Source organism: Argiope bruennichi, chromosome 5 (assembly GCF_947563725.1).
Source record: "Argiope bruennichi chromosome 5, qqArgBrue1.1, whole genome shotgun sequence".
NCBI lineage: Eukaryota > Metazoa > Arthropoda > Arachnida > Araneae > Araneidae > Argiope > Argiope bruennichi.
Window position 1 is genome coordinate 39,806,302 of NC_079155.1, and position 19,133 is coordinate 39,825,434.

At 27.6% G+C, this 19,133-nt stretch overlaps 1 protein-coding gene across 1 annotated transcript in view; it reads left to right on the plus strand.

Moving 5' to 3' along the window:
- The window catches only part of LOC129969647 (uncharacterized phosphotransferase YvkC-like), a 55,012-nt gene that overhangs the window by 6,540 nt on the left and 29,339 nt on the right, over positions 1 to 19,133 (plus strand). The window contains exons 2-19 of the mRNA XM_056084299.1: positions 953 to 1,137; positions 4,400 to 4,656; positions 5,332 to 5,391; positions 6,861 to 6,971; positions 7,086 to 7,204; positions 8,449 to 8,507; positions 10,435 to 10,487; positions 10,739 to 10,863; positions 11,374 to 11,515; positions 12,078 to 12,139; positions 13,170 to 13,282; positions 13,361 to 13,461; positions 14,817 to 14,855; positions 14,959 to 15,086; positions 15,933 to 16,003; positions 16,289 to 16,353; positions 18,008 to 18,155; positions 18,286 to 18,403. Of these exons, the coding sequence (XP_055940274.1) occupies positions 953 to 1,137; positions 4,400 to 4,656; positions 5,332 to 5,391; positions 6,861 to 6,971; positions 7,086 to 7,204; positions 8,449 to 8,507; positions 10,435 to 10,487; positions 10,739 to 10,863; positions 11,374 to 11,515; positions 12,078 to 12,139; positions 13,170 to 13,282; positions 13,361 to 13,461; positions 14,817 to 14,855; positions 14,959 to 15,086; positions 15,933 to 16,003; positions 16,289 to 16,353; positions 18,008 to 18,155; positions 18,286 to 18,403 (1,956 nt within the window). The remainder of the gene's footprint in view (positions 1 to 952; positions 1,138 to 4,399; positions 4,657 to 5,331; positions 5,392 to 6,860; positions 6,972 to 7,085; positions 7,205 to 8,448; positions 8,508 to 10,434; positions 10,488 to 10,738; positions 10,864 to 11,373; positions 11,516 to 12,077; positions 12,140 to 13,169; positions 13,283 to 13,360; positions 13,462 to 14,816; positions 14,856 to 14,958; positions 15,087 to 15,932; positions 16,004 to 16,288; positions 16,354 to 18,007; positions 18,156 to 18,285; positions 18,404 to 19,133) is intronic.

Sequence of the window (19,133 nt, forward strand, 5' to 3'; positions counted from 1 at the left end):
CCAAATGATGTGTTTTAAAAGTTTTTCTCTGCAAAAAAAGATGAAAGTGTGTTTAAAATGAAAATGGCTATTACATCATGATGGGAGCCTTGTTTGAAAATTTAAACAAAGTATAAAAACAAAATTGGAAAAAAACTTATTAAATCTATAAAAATAGCAAAAAAAAAAAAAACTTCTGTTATATTTATATCGATATTTGTACTTTGCATTGAATGATATTGTTCCCATTTAAGCTTTGAAAGCGTAATGCTTTCTGTTCAGAATATAAAAGATATGAATTATTATTAGGAAATGACTTCACTAACTTATCTTCTAACCAATACCGATGAGCTCATCGGTATTGGTTAGAAGATAAGTGATAAGATTGGTAGGAAGATATTGAGATGAGCTCAATGAAAGTAATAAGATAACTAAAAGAATTTATTTGACATAAAACTTAATCAGGCCTAAAACTCAAAAGTGCAAATCATAACGACTACTTGCAATAGGAAGAGAATATTGATAGCATTATCAATGACTTTGATTTATATTTAGAAGCAACTCCGTAAGCATACACAGAAAGAAGAGGCAATTGCCGATAACAATTATTCTAAAGATTGTCACAAATAAGCATGATTCAGTTCTTAAGCAGACGGTTACAAAAAAGGAAAACCCAAGAGAAACAATCCGATAAATATATTCAAATAAATTTTAATTATATTTGTTTCTCGCAAGACGTAAATGGAAAAGGAAATAAGTTTCTAAAGAGAGGATAAAAAAAAAAGAACAAAAATGTTTTCAGACTGCTTGACATTTGTTTCACATTTCATTGATAAAAAATTCTTTTTTTTTCATTTATGAACATTAAACTTAATTCTTATTTTTTCGTGATATTTAAAAATTATATAATGTTTTGCAAATATTCTTTGGAAATTTTTAGAGCCCCTTTTTACCATTTTTTTCCCATTTTCAGATATAATATTTCGGATAAAATGGATTATTTCTTACATCTACATCGAGCTTTACAAGTGGACACAGAAGAAAAGGTTCGACTGGTACGACATAGGAGCATCACATGATCCTATAAAAACCAATTTTCTTCCGCATCCAGACGAGTATGTTTTGGAAGCTCCTCTGCCTGAATCTCAACTCATTTATGTGAGAAGATAATTCATGAAAATATTTCTATTTTATTTATCTATACTTATAATAAAGCTCAATGTGTGTGTGTGTGTTGGCGCTCTACAGGCCAGGTCATTTGACATACAGCTATCAAATTTGGTACATGTATACCTTAGAGGTCGGGAATGTGCACCTGGGGTCCCTTTTTTTGAAATTTTAATTAGAATTTTAATTATTAATTAAAAACTAACTTTCCCGCCAAAAAAATCTTCCATTTTCGCCACCGCCAAATGAGTAAGGCTTCCGGGTTTTTTTTTCTCCCAACAGTAATGAGGCTAGGGTTAGTATTTTTCGGCGGATTATTTCAAACGATTCTGTTTATTTTCTTAATGTTTGATGCATTTAAAATTAAACATTGTTAATTAATCGATCCTTCAGATTCATTCTGAAGTACTTTTGAATTAAAATAAAACAGAATAAAGGAAATTAAAAATTTCTAATCCGCATAGCGTTACCCCAACTGGCGTAGAAAAAAAATCACGTATTTGCGTTACGTAACTGGCGTTGAAAATTCACGCATGCGCTTTGTGTTCTGAATTCCGCATTGTGTTGACGAATTATTATCAACGGATGCGGATTGGATTTAAATTTTTTTTAAGGTTCGTTGCATGTTTTTGTAATTAAAATGTATTTATATTAGTTATATATTTTTTGTATATGCTTATAGTTTTAAGTGCATCGTTTTTTAAGTAGTTTTTTTAAAACCTGTTTTAAACCGTCTATTTTAAACGATTCGTTTCATTTTCTTAGTGTTTGATGCATTTAAAAGTAAACATTGTTAATGAATCGATCTGCTCATGATGAATCTAAGAAAATTTTGTTGACAAATTCTTGAGATAATACGTAAATTGAAAAAGATATTCTTTAGTGCCCATAAAGTTTAAACGCCGAGTGACTCTATTTTCATTAATCAGATTATAAAAAAATTCTTTGTTTCAGTTAAAAATATTATTATATTAATTGCAGATTAATTCTTTTCACTTTAATTTAAAACATAAATTCTACAGGTGCTAACAGAAAATGAGAGAGATACATATTACGTTATGACTGAAGGCCTTTATAATATTATGAGTGAATTATATGACTATCAAAATTTGAAGTTTTAAAATATTTTGATGAAGAAGCTATTAAAGTAGGAATTGCCTAAAATATTTAAATATAAAAATTTTAACGAACATTAAGATTGGCGAACCGGTTGGTCGACAAATTCTTGAGATATCACATAAATTAAGAAAGATATTTTTTAGTTCCCATAAGGTTTAAATGCTCAGTGAATCTGTTTTCGTTAATCATGTTATTAAAAAAATTAACATTTATTGACGAACACGAACACACTGATATTCACCGTTACTCTGATTAGATGTTATAAAATCTGAATAGATAAACATAAACGTGTTAACAGCTGTGCGCCGATTTCTATGGCAACACAGCTGGAAAGGGAAAAGAAGTTTCCGAAGAAAATTCACGCATGCGCATTGTTCTGATTGTTGTCATGACAACCACTTTCAACAGATGATTTAAATTATTTTTAGGTTAGTTACATGCTTTTATAAGTAAATTGTATTTATGTTAGTTATATATTTTTTGTATATGCTTATAGTTTTAAGTACATCGTTTTTTAAGTAGTTTTTTTTAAACCTGTTTTCAATGATTTAAATTATTTTTAGGTTACTTGCATGCTTTTGTAATTAAATTGTATTTATATTAGTTATATATTTTTTGTATATGCTTATAGTTTTAAGTACATCGTTTTTTAAGTAGTTTTTTTTAAACCTGTTTTAGACCGATTATTTTAAACAATTCATTTTATTTTCTTAGTGTTTAATGCATTTAAAATGAAACATTGTTCATTAATCCATCTGTCCATGATGAATCTGAGAAAATTTTGTTGACAAATTCTTGAGATATTACATGAATTAAGAAAGATATTCTTTAGTGCCCATAAAGTTTAAACGCTCAGTGACTCTATTATCAATAATCATATTATTAAAAAGATGCTTTGTTTCAGTAAAAAATATTATTATATTAATTGCAGATGAATCATTTACACTTTAATTTAAAGCATAAATTCTACGAGGGGTAACAGAAAATGAGAGAGATACATATCACGTTATGACTGAAGGCCTTTATAATATTATGAGTGAATTATATGACTATCAAAATTTGAAGTTTTAAAATATTTTGCTGAAGAATCTATTAAAGTTGGAATTGCATAAAATATTTAATTATTAAAATTTTAACGAACATTAAGATTGGCGAACCGGCTGGTCGCCAAAGGCGGCTAGTTTATTAATAACAAAAATATTCAAAATATTCAATTTCAAGATTTTAATGAATATCCGTATTTTAAATTTTCCAATATTTGAAAAACAAAATGAAATAGAATTCTAATTTACAGAATAATTTAACCAACGGTTGTGATCCAAATTTTCCCATATGCTCTATAATAAAAGTGTTCTTCCCCTTCCAGTACATAAAATGTGGATCTTGGGAATGTCCACGAATGCCACGAGTACTCTTTTAGTTCTATACGAAGTACTCTTAGTACTATATACGAAGTATTCACGAGTACTCTTTTAGTTCTATACGAAGTACTCTTAGTACTATATACGAAGTATTCACGACTACTCTTTTAGTTCTATACGAAGTACTCTTTTAGTACTACATACGAAGTATTTACGAGTTATCTTTTAGTTCTATATATAGTTATATACGAATTGCATATCAATGTTGAAAAATAGTAATGAAATATCGAGTTTTGGTATGAATCTAGAATATTTATACGAACACTAAATTAGCAATTAAGTCGCAAAAAAATGTGGGTTAATTGCATCTTGCAGAACGGGGTATATTATGGTCCACGAAGTGTAGAAAATTCGAAACAAAAATTGTATGACTGTAAGCAATCATTAATGACCTAAACATGCAAGCTCCGTAAACAGAACCCAATTATTTATCGGCTCATTTCTCATGTTTCTATTTGAAAAGGCCTTTGAATAGACATTGCTACTAGAAAAAAAACCTTTGAAAAATTAATTCCAACAATTCGTAAATGCAAGCTTACCATTAACATTTTCAACAGTGTAAGAGTATTATTTAATATTTGATGGACAACTGCAGCTTCAAAATAACCCTTTAAAAACAGTTTGAAACATTAAGTCTCAATAATTCAAAATAATTGACATACATTTCTTTTGAGGCAATTTTCATTTATTTTATTTCATAATTTGTTTGTTAGAATGCAGATGAAGTGTTCTTTTACGGAGTGAATTCCAAGTCCGAATATCTCATAACCCGTATAGCAAGGGGCCCAAATCAAGGAGCAGAAGCTTGGATTTACTTGAAGCTAAGCAATGGAAAAGTGTACCAGCTGCAAGAGACGTCCGGTTTTCAGCAGTCATGCTGTGATAAAAGAGCATTTACTTGTGGAGGGTTGCAGATTCATTACTTGTCGCCAATGAGAAGATGGAGGATCTTTTTCAATGGAGTATTGAGGTAAATTTTTACGTATTATAGAAATTAATTAATCAATCAGAAATATCACTTTCATAACTTATCATTTTATATTTCGATTTCTCCTTGAAAATAATTGAAAATGAATGAATTTAAATTTTATGAAAATTCCAAATTTGTCCGATTATCCGAATCAATGTTGACCAGTGTTGACTATATGTGTCTGCTTCGCATATATAAATTCTAAAAACATAGCCAGCTGAAAGATTTCGATTAATGCTCTACTCGATTTCTAGTTTTTTTTTTAATCATATTTTGTAACTTTTTCATACAAATACATGTAAACAAAATTTTGGAAATAATTTTTTGGAAAATCTTTTAAGTATACAAAATATACATAAGTATACAAAATTTTGGTAATCATTCATTACAATTTTGGAAACTTTTTGTAATTTCAAATATGCTCTCATGTAAAATTCAACAGTTGCATGCAATTTTGATTACAATTCAGTTTTGGTAGAATGAATAAACCCTAATTTGAAAAGAGTATATTATTAGTTCATATGTATTGTAAGCTTCGTGATTTGCTACTGTAATGTAATTTAAATTTGGGGGAGAATATTATAAACAAACAAACAAAAATTTCTGAGAACTTTCCCTTATATGATTTTTTCCTCATACGAATAAATTTTGTGACATCTATTTTTCTTCATATAGGGAAACGGATGATAACGATTCAACGGTGGACAGGAAAATACATGTAAAATTTGCTGTCATGTAAGTATTCTCTCAAGCTATTAAATACCTGTATAAAGAGAGTTAGAGGGTAATTATTTCATTGAAACACTGCATTTGCCAAAGAATGTTTAGTAAAGATTCAGAAGTGTTTAAAAAAAATAGCATGATCCTCATTTTCCATAAAAAAATTCGAAAAAACGTTTTTCATACACACACATGTCCCGGAATTTATTTTATAGTGGAAGAATGAGTACAGACAGAAACTTTTATTTGCTGTTTCCCATCGAAGTAACTACCCCCAAGTAACAACGAGTTTCTATTTTTGTTGTCACAAAGATATGACTTCAATTACAAGCTTTCTTTAGTGAACTCCTCTTCTTATCTGATACGTTGAAGAAGTTTTGTTATATGGAGCCCCAACGTCAAGGCTGACAACATTGAACCAAAATTGCAAGGTCTTATTAAAAGACAGCTGAGGGTCGCTGAATCTGTTCACTCTGTTAAACACGCCATCACTGTTCTTTGCTACTATGGAACTTGCGAATTGTTGCATCTTTAGTAAGTTTTTTACCTTGGGGGAAATGCCACATCATGCTACATTAGGGTATAAGCTGTTTTTTTTTATTTTATTTTTTTTTTAATTTTTTATACCGACCTAGCTTACTCTACTGGTATAACTGTGGTTATAAGCTAATTATGTCATACTTTGGTTAGTAATTTGACTCTAGAAGGGACTTACTCGCAGAAGCGAAACAATGATAAAAAGCGCCCTGGTTATAATACCAGTTTTTCTCCCAATTTTCATTTATGATTTAGCAAGTGTAAATGGTGAGAAAAAAGTGATATCCCGGGGAGAAATACTATTTTTTTCGTCTCTTCGAGACATCTCACCTTGAAAAGTGACATAAAATCCTCAAAGTTTTCTCTTCACAGTGTCCCTTAAGACTAGTGCGCGGGAAATAAACAACTTCTTTTTCCCACGATTCTCGATCTTACGATGATGGAACATTTACGAAATGATTTTTTTCTCGACGGAAAACTTTGAATGCTTTTAATGGCGAACTATGGGCATGAACTGTATAAGCATTTGATTAGGATGAAGTCGTTACCAATAAGTTAATATGATTCTTTCCATTTATTTGTGGGATATAGTGTAAATAATTTACATTGGAGAAATGTTTTAAAAGTTCCGAAACTTTGTAAACATTTCTAAGTTTGCCACATGGTCGGGTTCAGTGATCTTGTTCCATTCAGCATTCATTAAAATATTTGTAAATTTCTTTTAGTTACTATGAGATTAATTGTACAAAAATTAATAATAGAAACTTTCACTAATATGAAAGCAAATCAAAATACATTAATGACCTGAATAAAGTTAAAAAAAATGCGAAAAAATTAAAATCCAGAAATATAAACGAAATATCGCCCAAGTTAAAACTTGGAGAGATAGATGCATCGAATGTTATTATGGTTTGAAAATAAAACATTTTTATAATTTATTGTTTTAGGTGGCGTGCGTCTTCTGATACTTTCGATTATACTTCGGATATAAATACTACTGCTCTAGCAACCGGTTTAGCCAAAGCCAAATGGAGTCAGTTTCTACCACCTTTAGAAAAGTATGTCCAAAATAACCTAATATTAACTTCATATCGTTCTCAAAATAATAATTAAATGTGAAATTATTTTATTATTTGATAATTTAAAACTATTATAAATTTTATTCCATTCAGATTTTACAGCGCAATGGATTGCTATGCTCAGACGGGTGTCATTGCCGGTACGATTAACATAGAAGGATATGATGATGAACTGAAGATATATTTATTTGGAGAAAAAATCAGGTTCATGGGTAAGTATTATTAATAATAAATACGTGCATAATATATATTCAATTAAGAATACGAGTTTATTTCTTATTATACTTGAATAAATATTGAACTTTCTTATTAAACTAGTAAAATTCAACAATAGTCCTCTGAAGATCGCATGTTTCTGGGTATATGAACGAAACCGAAACTTTTTTGGCAAATGAAAACAACGGAATAAACAAATGATCTATAAAGATATTTTAGCTGAGAGTCGTTATTTCGTGGCATTTAACGAATGTATTCTTTCTTTTCTTCTCTAAGAACTCTTTCCTTAAAGAACGCCTTTCTTTCTTTCATTCCATCTCTATCTTAAACTAACATTAAATCTGTTTCTCGCAGAGGTAACAAATAAAAAAATTCCAATTATTTGTTTCATAATCTCTTTCAAATTAACTAAAATATATTCAATTATTATTCTTTTAAGCATTCGTGATTTTATCAACATGACGTCTTCTAATCAGTTGTCAAAATCATGAAGTCCGTCTCAAAATAGCCCTTGTGTTGGCTGGAAATGTGACAGAAATGTAACTAAACTAGATCAACACTGTATATCTAAGTTTAGCTCCATTAAAAGGTTAAAGTACTTTTTTAGGGATACCAGAACTACATTGTTTGTTGGTTTTTAACTAAGCTTTAATTCCATTACCATTGCATAAACATATTAAATTAAAATATGATAACGAAGTATAACCTTTAAATAAATAGATATAGTTTAATGAAATATAAATTGCCAAATATAAATTTAACATAATGAAATTTTAATAGTACTTCAAGTATTTAGTATATTTGAAAAATTTTAAAAATAAATTTTGAAATAAAAAGACATCGGAAACAGCACACAAAATTTTATGTTATTTTCTTCTTTAATTTAGTTAAAGGAAGACACATTCACGACTTTATTGTTAAAATTAGTGGCTTTAAATTAGTTTTTCTCACATAAAGTCATAATTTAAATTCAGATGTTTTTTACAGAATTTGTAATTAATTTTGCTATAACTTATAATTAAATGCTAAAAGGAATGCAAGCTTTTATTTTTCCCGAATATCTTTATCATAAGTCTATAATTTACTTGTCATAAGGAAAGAACTAATTTCTGAAAATTACTAATATAATAGAAAAGGATTCCACTGATGCTCAATATAAAATTTATTCATCATTCAAGATTTTTCAAGCATTTCTTTGCATAAGTATTTTAAAATTTGTAAAAGCTGATTTATTTTGCAGGCAATTCTTCGTTATTAGAGGATGCAAAATTTCTTCATTTATTAGGACATGTCTCAAAGGTAGGGAAAGCAACAGTTATTTTAATCTTCTCTCAATCTTGTTTGTGAGTCACACAAGCATTCAATTATCGCTTTTCAGTTTTATCAGTTAATATCACACCATTTAAAGACAATAATTGAAAGATTCATTCCATAATTTGATACAAAAATAAAGCATAATTTACAAACTTTCCTCGAAACGTTCTCAAATTACCTTTCAATAAAGGTCTTACCTCTCTTCCTTCGCATAAAGTTATTGATTGACCTTAAATAAGGCCACGAATACCTTGCATTGCATTGTAGAACGATAGTTATGAAATGTAGATCTTTGGCGTGAATCTACATTTTAATTGAATATATCACCAAAATATGTATTTTGGATGCTTTTTTGGCCGGTTGATTGACATCAAAGTTTATCATTACAGTTACAGTTACATGATAGCATACCGAATTCCACTGATTTACATCATTACATTTACATGCTTACAAGAATACAGACATACAGATTTGAAGACAAATGAATTTGATTCAAAATTTGAAAAGAATCTGTATTGGTACTAAACCTGCATACCAAATTTTATCTGTATAACTCTTCACGTTTTGTAGTTATAAAATTCATTTATACTCGGGCAGCCAACAAAAACAGACTTCCATTAAATGGATTTCGTTCCAAATTTGATTCAAATTTATAAATTTGGGCGTTAAGTCCATATGTCACATTTCATGCATCTAGCTCAAGGCGTATTTAATTAATCGTGGTGATATACAGACAGGCTGACAGACAAAAATAATGTCAAAAAATGTGTTTTGAGGACTCAGTGAGGATTCAGATGTGGAGATTCGTCAAAATCTTGAGCTCGAATTTTTTGACGATTACAGTACTTCTTCTATACTTCATATACGAGAAAATAAAATGTGAAGTAATTTAAGAATTAATGAAATAACATGTTGAGGTTATGAACGGCTATTTAATAGAGAAACTAGAATTAATAGAAGAAATTATATAATTTTTTTCGTTTATTAAAGGATAATTAAAGGCTTAATCAATCTTTCAGATAAAAGGAATCAGGTCGAAAAAAATAAAAAATTAGATCGTATAAAAAGCAAAAAATTAAATAGTAATTTAAATACTAAATTATCTACTATTTCTATTCAGAGAGATAAATGTTTAGATGTTATTCATTTCTTTATAACGATTTTACAAAATTCTATTCTCTAAAAATCCAGTGTTATCTGAACGAAATAAATGTATCATGTTTAAAACCAAATGAAATTTTATATTTTCCTTTTTGATAAATAATGCGCATTTGAAGGAGAAAAAAATTCAAACAATTATTCATTTTATTTTTTATTATACTCAGTGATTTTCTTTAAAGTCAATGAAGAATCATTAAATTATTTATACAATTTTAAAAACATTTTCAATGCAAACATCGTCGCAGTTCATTTTTATTCCTAGGTCTTCATATTTCTTACTGCACAACTTCTTAATATTTCTAAGTATTAAAGACAAATATCACTTATGTATTAAATTACTTGTAGAATAAAAGCCAGAATTTAATAACGAATCAGTAAAAAGTTCTTCATATATTAAATTTATGTCATTAAAAGACTTGAGGAAATACTATTTACCAGAATTTTTAGATATGGTAATCATGAAATTTATAAATTACATGTATTTTTATTTGTTCTTAAATCTGAAACGATTTTCAGTTTTAAAGTAATTTAATTAAAAAAGATTCATAACAAATAAATACAAATTTTTATCCAATTTTTTAATAAAAAAAGTCAAATTACAGTTCAATTTCTAATTTAAGAATCTTAAATTCTAAGATTAAGAATCCTGAATTATTGTGTTTATGTATTTTTAACTCAGTTTTTTTATAAAGTTTTATTCTTCAAAAATAAACAACCTAGTAATAATGCTTTTTTAATATTTTCTTTGAAGAATGGGAGATTTATACATATTGCAGAAGTGTCCATTGGAAATATTGTCAAAAAGTAAGAAACTCCAATTAGAATATTCATTATTATTTTTTAAAGATGATCTTCAGCCAGTTTCCGTAACTTTATTCTATTTGTTAAAATGACATAAAGTCTCATTTTTTAAAAAAATGATATAAATTAGTCATTTTTAATGACGATCTTCTGTCTGTTTCCATAACTTCATTTCTACTATTTTAAATTGCATAAAATATTTTTTCTTTATAAAATGAATGTAAATTAATATTTGAATATTTTTTGCATTACAGTCTAACTCTTGGTTTTGTTTCGGCACTGTCTGGTGCCGTAGAAGTTCTTGAGGGTGACAAAAATGTTTTGATAAATTTTGCCGATATAGATGAAAATGATATCGTTGCTAAGTTTTATGTTGAAGGTAAAATATTTCGTTTCAAAGCTTGTTTTTGATCATTCATAACTGTGTTGAAATTAGGATGTGAAATTATTCATTCTTTAAATAAATAATATAAAGATTTTATCAAAATTTATCGCAAAATCATAAATGGTTTATTTTTAAAATTAATTCATCTGATTATTATCATATCATATATCTTCCAAAATGTAAAGGAAAAATGCTTGATTACAATTTAGAAAATTAATTAACATTTATTACTAAGGAAAAAAAACTTAGTTTTTCAGATAATTATCAGCCTACTTATCATCTTTATTTTGATATATTCGAATGAAATTAAAAACCATAAAAGGGTAGTTTTAAAAATACTAAAATAATTTATTTCAGTATTGTTTTTTATAATTTTTCAAAAATTGATATTTAAAGCTAATAGAGATATTGTTACGGACATTTCTATATTGCTTATATTTATTTCTTTTGAAAGATAGCTATTAATCCACTATTGATTGCACTATTTATTTGCTCAACTTTTAGATGATGAATTTATTTTAAATGGAACCTTATCTGGAAAAGAAAATAACTTGCATATTAGTAAAGGCTTGGATGGAAAGCTAACAATCGACTGTCTCAAATTTGATTTTAATGAAGGCAAAGGAATGGGTGTAGTTATAAATGGGTAAATATTTTTTTATTCTTATTATCGAGCAATTTTTAGTTAATTTATGTATGTTTGTACACACACACACGCACGCGCGCTCACACACACACATACACACGCACGCACGCACACACACATACACACATATTGTTATATCATTACTCTTTTGCTTATATGCGTTTCTCTCTCTCTCAATATACGTGCAAAAAAAGCACAAGGCAAATTTAAAATACAGACATCAATAAAGAAAAATGGGAAACGTATTTTTCGAACGATAATTTGTTATTCATTATGGTTTCTTGTTGCTAGAAATGCAATAAACGTATGTAATTTTTTATATTAAAATTTTTTTTACTTATTATATTACATTTTTTATTACTTATTATAATAAAAATTTTTATTACCTATTATATTAAATTTTTTTATTACTTACTATAATAAAAAAAATTTATTACTTATTATATTAAAAATTATTTATGAAGAAAAAGTCTGCATCTCTTAATTTTATGACATAAATTGCCTCCTTTTATAAAATTAATTTAATTAAATAAAAGATATTTAACGCTTCAATTTCTTTCAGAAAAATTAAAAAATCACCAAAAAGGACTCTTTTTCCAGAAGTCTCACATGTATCTCCATCAGGTAAGTTTGTTTATTGTAAGCAAAATAATTTTTTTAAAAACGCGTTTTGATGCTTATATTGAATATATTTATGGCACACAATATGAAATATTGTGGGCCATATATCTGAATGTTGTGTATATCTGTAGCACAAAATCTGAGTGTTGTTACAAATATTTAATCCTGGGCTTTTGTTTCTTTTGTTAATGGCTAAAGTATGAAATTTTAGTTTTATTTTGCATGTTGAACAAGTTTCGTTTTAAACCACGACATCAGTAAAAATTTGATTTTTTTAGATATTAAAGGTAAAATTTAAATTCGTAAATAATTAATGTTTAAAGTTTTTATAGTTTGAGTACTATTAAATAGTTAAATAAATATAAATAAATAATAAATAAAATAATCAAAATAAATAAATAAATAAAAAAAAACAACTAAATATTGCTACTATTTCCTATACCATAATAGGATGTATAAAAATATGTGACCACTTTATAATCTTGAAATTTTGCTTTCTTATTGCAACGTATTAAAATTTATTATTAAATAGTTAAAAAGAAACTATTTGAAATATAATAAAAAAAACACACATCAAAATCATTTGTTTTTGTATAAAGGTCTCTAATGATCGTCTATTTCACTTATTATTTTTATATACTTTATGACCATATTTCGATTCAGGTTTATAGGCTACATGAAATTTAAATATTTTCTGTTTCAGAATAAAGTTTAAATTTTAAATTAGATCCCAAATTAAAAAAAGCCCAGATGTATAGAAGAAGGAACATAACAAATTTAAGTCTTTTAAAATAAAACAAGTCACACCTCTATGAAAATTTGAAAATTAAAATTAGGTTTCTTGAGGGAACAACTAACACCAAATTACAGAAAAACGATTTTATTAAAATGTTTCGAGCAAAATAATTCTTTTTTTTTAAGCCCATCAACAAAGAAGGCTAGAAACAAATATTCTCTCTCTCAAAAATAAAGATTGTGTTTACGTGTTTTATTATAATCGATGAATTTTAATTTAATTTTTTTTCTTTTAAAGTTGTTCCGCTAGTTGTTCCATTCTCAGAAAAAATTTGTCAAAACCCGGACATAACCGGAGGAAAAGGATCGTCTCTGGGTAAATTAACAGAGCTGAGTAATGATTTTAAAAGCGTGAGTAAATTATTAAACCATATATTATTCTTATTGTTTCCATAGACAAAAAAACTTAAACTATTTTTGTTTAATTAGTTTATAGTGCCTAATGGCGTTGTAGTCACAACAGCTGCTTATGAAATGTTTGTCACTGACGAGATTTTAAAAGAAATAAAGAAACTAGAAGGAGTCCTATAGTAAGTGTAGCTTTTTATTAAAATTGATATTTATTCGTTACAAACTAATTTCGTGAATTGACTGATTGCATTTCACATAAAAAGCATATTGCTTAAAAAATGATTGCTCAGTAGGTGTATAATGAGAAGTTCAAGTGTGAAGATTAATCACTCTCAGTTGAATTATCAAGCATAGTCGAACAAAATGTAACATAAATTACAAAACTTCGAAATCTCTGATAACCAGTTATTCCATCCAAAGATAAATTCACTGAATAGTCAAAAATTATTCCATGATTTTTTTTCAGAATTGATCAGGATATCACAATTTTTTATACAATTAATAATATGACATTCACTGATTTTGTTTCTACGATTCTTCATATTGTTAAGAAATCGTCTGGTAAATGTACGGTGAAAGAAGTGTGATCCCTTGACACTTTATTCCATGAAAATAAAAAGTAAATATAGCAAAATACAGCCTGGCACGAGCAAAAACAAAATTTTTTAGAATTTCACAATTGCAAACAGACAGAAAGTAGGATAAGTGTTCAGAATGCAGCTTGAGAGTTTGCTCCATGACCAAAAATCCAAAGAGAGAATTCCCTTAAATCGTATGAGTGCCTCCGCATATATATTCTCCATAACAGGTATCGACTTTTCTGGAAAGATCTCTAGGTGTTAGTTTCTGAAAGAAATATGAAAATGATTTCAAAACCTTAATTTTTTTCTTCAAACTCATCAACAAATCGCCAGAACTGGTGTTATGAATTTGGCATTCATTTAGTCTTTATTAAGAATATCTGTATATGTCATTTTCAGCATTCTGCTAACATTGTAGGAAAGTAACATTGCAAATTCGAAATAGTGTCTTCATAAAACAGGATAACACGGAAAATGTATTTGCATTTATTCATGTTAAAATAATGTATTCTTGGAGAAACATTTGGTTCATGACCCATAGCTTTAAGAATTAGATGGGAGTAGGAACATAGTTATGCTTCTTAAAATAGTCAATTTTAAGCAGTAAATATTTTTAACAGATGATTGCTGATTCCAGAAAGGAAAAATTGAGAGAATCAATATATAGGCAAGAACGCTATTCCTCAAAGCAATTAGTAATCAACAAAATATGAATTTTTGAAGTTGGATATCATTTACTAAATAATTACTGATTTACTAAATAAAACAGTTTATTCATCTATCATTGTCAAATTAACAGATTCTTATTACTATTGGTACTAAATTGTATAAGATTAAGGATAAACATATAAAACATTCTTTAAAAGATATATTTTCTTAAGGATTTTGGTTTTTCAATAAAGACAGTTTCATTTCTAAATATAATAATGATTTCTCTTTTTACATATCTACAGCAGTGACAAAGTTGATGAAACCAAAACAGCCTGCCAAAGGTATTTTATTTTAAAAGAATTGTATATTACCTTTATAGTAAATTGTATTTTATTTCTAAATATATAAATTTCTAATGATAGTGAATGATGTGGATAATTTTAGGGTAGTAGAGAAAGTAACCAATTCAACTATGCCTGAACCTATTCTTCAAGCTGTCGCAGAAAATCTTGAAAAAATGTTTCCTGACAAGAAACATGTTTACAAATTTGCTGTCCGCTCCTCTGCTACAGGTAAAGTTCATTATATGTATATTTTAGTTAAGAACCAAATTTGGATGAAAAACTATAAAATTGGCAAGAAAAAAAAAGAAAAAAAAATTTAGAATTATTGCTTAAGACGATAAATCCTTGGATTTCATTTCATTTTATGTATCTAATTTCTGAAAATGATCTTTTTTCTATAGAATATCAATTAATAAAACGATATTGGAGCCTATTAACTGTCAAATATGGTTAATTTGATATAAGTTTTTACAACAAAGTTGATTTTCTCTTTTCGTCATCGACAATTTTAAACCAGAACTTGAAGACTCTAAAAATACTTCAGATGTTATTAATTATTTCTCAATAATACAAATCATTTTTAAATTGTAATGAATAAGAATGACATTACAATACATTCGTATATTGTATTCTCAATAAAATCAGCTTTGTGGTGGCGGGAAAATTTTCTTGTGATCGTCGGGACGACTTCACACTTTCGTTTCTTCATAAATTCTTTTCCGTAGGGCCCCACGTTGGGCGCCAATGTGGTGGAATGTAGATTATTATGATCCGTACAGGAAGCAAAAGGACGAATGTTTTTAAGAACATTTCTTTTAATAATCACATTCGCACACTAAACAAACACAAAGACAAGACATTCACGCGCGCGGCTTCACAGTTCAGCGTCACATCTCATTCTAATTACAATCGCAATGCACTTTGGGATGACATATGGGATGGCCTAATCAGGTATCGCCATCTAGTATCTATAAAAGAAGATAAGAGTAATGCAACTGCTACAGCTTGAGAATAAAGTTTTTTGCTGTTTTGCATTATGCTTTTTACTAAATTCTTATTTATTTTCCCTTTTAGGCGAAGATACAGAGCAAATGTCAGCTGCTGGTCAAATGGATACTTTTCTAGGAGTAGAAGGGATGAGTGAGGTATGAAAGCAACTACTTGAGGTATTTTCACAAATAAATAGTAATATTAGGTAATGAAACAGGAGCTTTAGCTCAGTTTAAAGGATGCAAAAAAAGGGTTATTTACTCCTGCTAATTCTGTTGAAACTAAAAGTATTCAAAATCAAAGATAAAATGAAAATGTCTTATGTTTATTTGAATAAACATATAATATCTTCATTAGCTAAATTAAAAATATATATAGATAATGAGTATGATACAGATAATAACTATAATATATCTAAAAGCGTTTTTTTTTATTTATAGATAATGACTGCTATTAAGAAATGCTGGGCATCTCAGTTTGGTTTTATAGCTGTCCAGTATAAGAGGTATTTTAAATTTTTATTTAACAATGTAGCTACCATTCAGAATCAGAGATTTTTTTAATCTAATGAAACATAACAGAAATTGATTTAAGTGAAACTGATTTAATGAAATTTATGAAATAAATATTAGTGGGAGCATACAAATAACACTACACACTACATTGGACTCTGTAAATACATACCACATTATAAATGAAATCAAATATTGTTTTTACTTCAAATTATATTTATTTTTATTAAATAATTTTTGTTTTATATTAAACTAATTATACATATACTTCTGTAAATGTTTTACATAATTTCTGATGCCGTTTAACAAACAGTTGTCAGTTAGAGGCCTATGCCTCTAATTGCCTCTAACAGTGAAATCTGGTGAATGGTAGTAGTATTTTCGCTCCTTCATCATATAAGATCAAAAAGTGGTAAAGGCAGTTTAGGTGTTTTCTGAATTACCTCCCTAAGACCTAGTTCCGGAATATCTACCCCTCCTTGTCCCCCTGTTGTTAAGTCTTTATGGTCAGTGGTAGTTTTGATACTTTAACTAATTTTTTAACTTTAGTTGAATTATAATGGGGAGTGGAGGAAAGGGTTATATGACATTTATTTAAGTTTCAAGATTACTTTTATAGTTGGTACTTTATTGGCAGAGTAACAAATATATTCACAGAGTCATCTACTTATCATTTGTAAAAGAAAACGGGGAAAATCTGTGAAATTTACATAAAAGTGTAAATGTAAAAGAATTACGTATTAAATTGTTTTAAAGTGCAAAATTTTTAGAATAATTCGTTTGCCATTTGCCTCCTCAATTGTTAGTTCTATGCTAATATTTGTGAAAATTTATGATGTTCCGTTTCTTTTATTTAAATGAATTTGAATATTGGGCTTCTAAGCTAAGTTGAAGCCATAATTGTAGGAACTCCATAGATATTTAGTTTAGGATTTTAAAAACTTTTTTTTCATTTGCATTGAAAGTATAATTGAGTTGCTCATTTATGCTCTCTCTGCCTTTGGTGACTAGTGATCTAACATTTTTGATTTAAAATTTTATGTAATTTGGTCCTTATGGTTTTCCAGTAAAACATTCTTAAATTTCAAATTTTAATAGGTGCATCTTTTATATTATTTTAGAATTCTTACTTTGTTCAGTTCACCGTGTTATTGATTTCTCTAATTATATAAAAACATTTTAATCACTTCTTTAGCAGTGAATCTAAATCTTAATTTTAAATATAAAAAATGACAATAATTTTATTAAAGGTATACATTATATTGCCACTATGGATTTGTTGGGTTTTTTTATCTTGTATTTCTTAATCACTAGTAAACGAAAAAAAAACCCTAACAAACCTGAATTAAAAATTAGCAGCAACAATGAAAATGTTCTGAATTTCACTTCGACAATTAAATGTTTTAAAATACGCTTAAAATATTTTTAATATTAATTTGAAAGAAAATTTTTTAAGGTAAACATTTTTGCATATTTGACGAGTTCCTTTTTTGAATTTTAAAATGGAGAAAAATTTATCTTGGGGCTGTAACGTTTAGGAGGTTTTCGCAGAAAAACGCCAACTAATATCAATTTTTAATTAATTAAAATTTTAAAAGCAGCACCTATATATACTTTCTACAACTATGTATATAACTCATATTTCAGGCAGAATGGTCAAATTATAAACTCACCAATGGCTGTTGTGGTCCAACAAATGATCCCTTGTGATGTCGCCGGAGTACTTTTCACATGCGATCCATTAAGTGGAAATCCAACGAAAATGAGCATAACTGCCAATTATGGATTGGGCGAGGTATAACAAATTAAAGGAAATTTCTCTACATTTTTTTATTAATATGTTTATAAGTCTGTCTTTGCTTGTATTTGCCTATCTATTGTGTTTGCTTTTGATGCTGTGATTGGTAATCTTCTTGGCATTTCAGTCTGTAGTATCCGGATCCGAAGAACCTGATGCCTTAGAAATAGAAAGAGAATCTAACGAAACAGTTAGAATAAAGAACAAAATTATAGGGTCGAAGCAACGTCGCATAATTTTAAAAGGTAAGACAGGAAATTCACTCATTAATTTATGCATTCTTAAAAAAAAACCGAAGTAAAAATGGACAAATCTGTTATTTGCATCACAAAACGTAGAAACTAAATATTTATATTTAGTATTTATTTTCAGTGTACAGCTCAATATGTACTTGAACAGATCTTATTTCAGAAACAGAAGTGGAGCAAAAAAAAGTTTTTTAAAAATAAATTTTCTTATTTAATTATTCGGAAACGTTGGTGAATTAGAAAAATATATAATTACTTATTAAAATAGTATTCTAAGACCTAACCACATTTAAGTTAAATATTTTAAATCATATTATATAAATAAAAAATAATGCGAAATAGACAACAAAAAATTAATTAATATCATGGCGCAATAATTTTTACTAGAAATTTTAGACAAAAAATTAATAACTATTTAAACGGGATAAATATTGAAGATATAGAAGATGGGGAAGTAAAAATAATATTGAAAAAATAGTTGATAGATAAAAAATAAATACTAAAAATGATTAAACAAAATATTAAAATAAGGCCAATCTATTCACTTCAGTTTAAACTAATTTTACTTTGAATTAAATAATAGTTTCATCTCTTATATATTTTCATCCAACTTCATTTAACGCTTGTTTTCTAGTATTTAAATTTACTTTGCTTTAATAAGTTAAATGCTTCCCATGGAAATTTAGAAGATATGGATCCAATTAATGTTAAAAAAAAGGAAAAATTC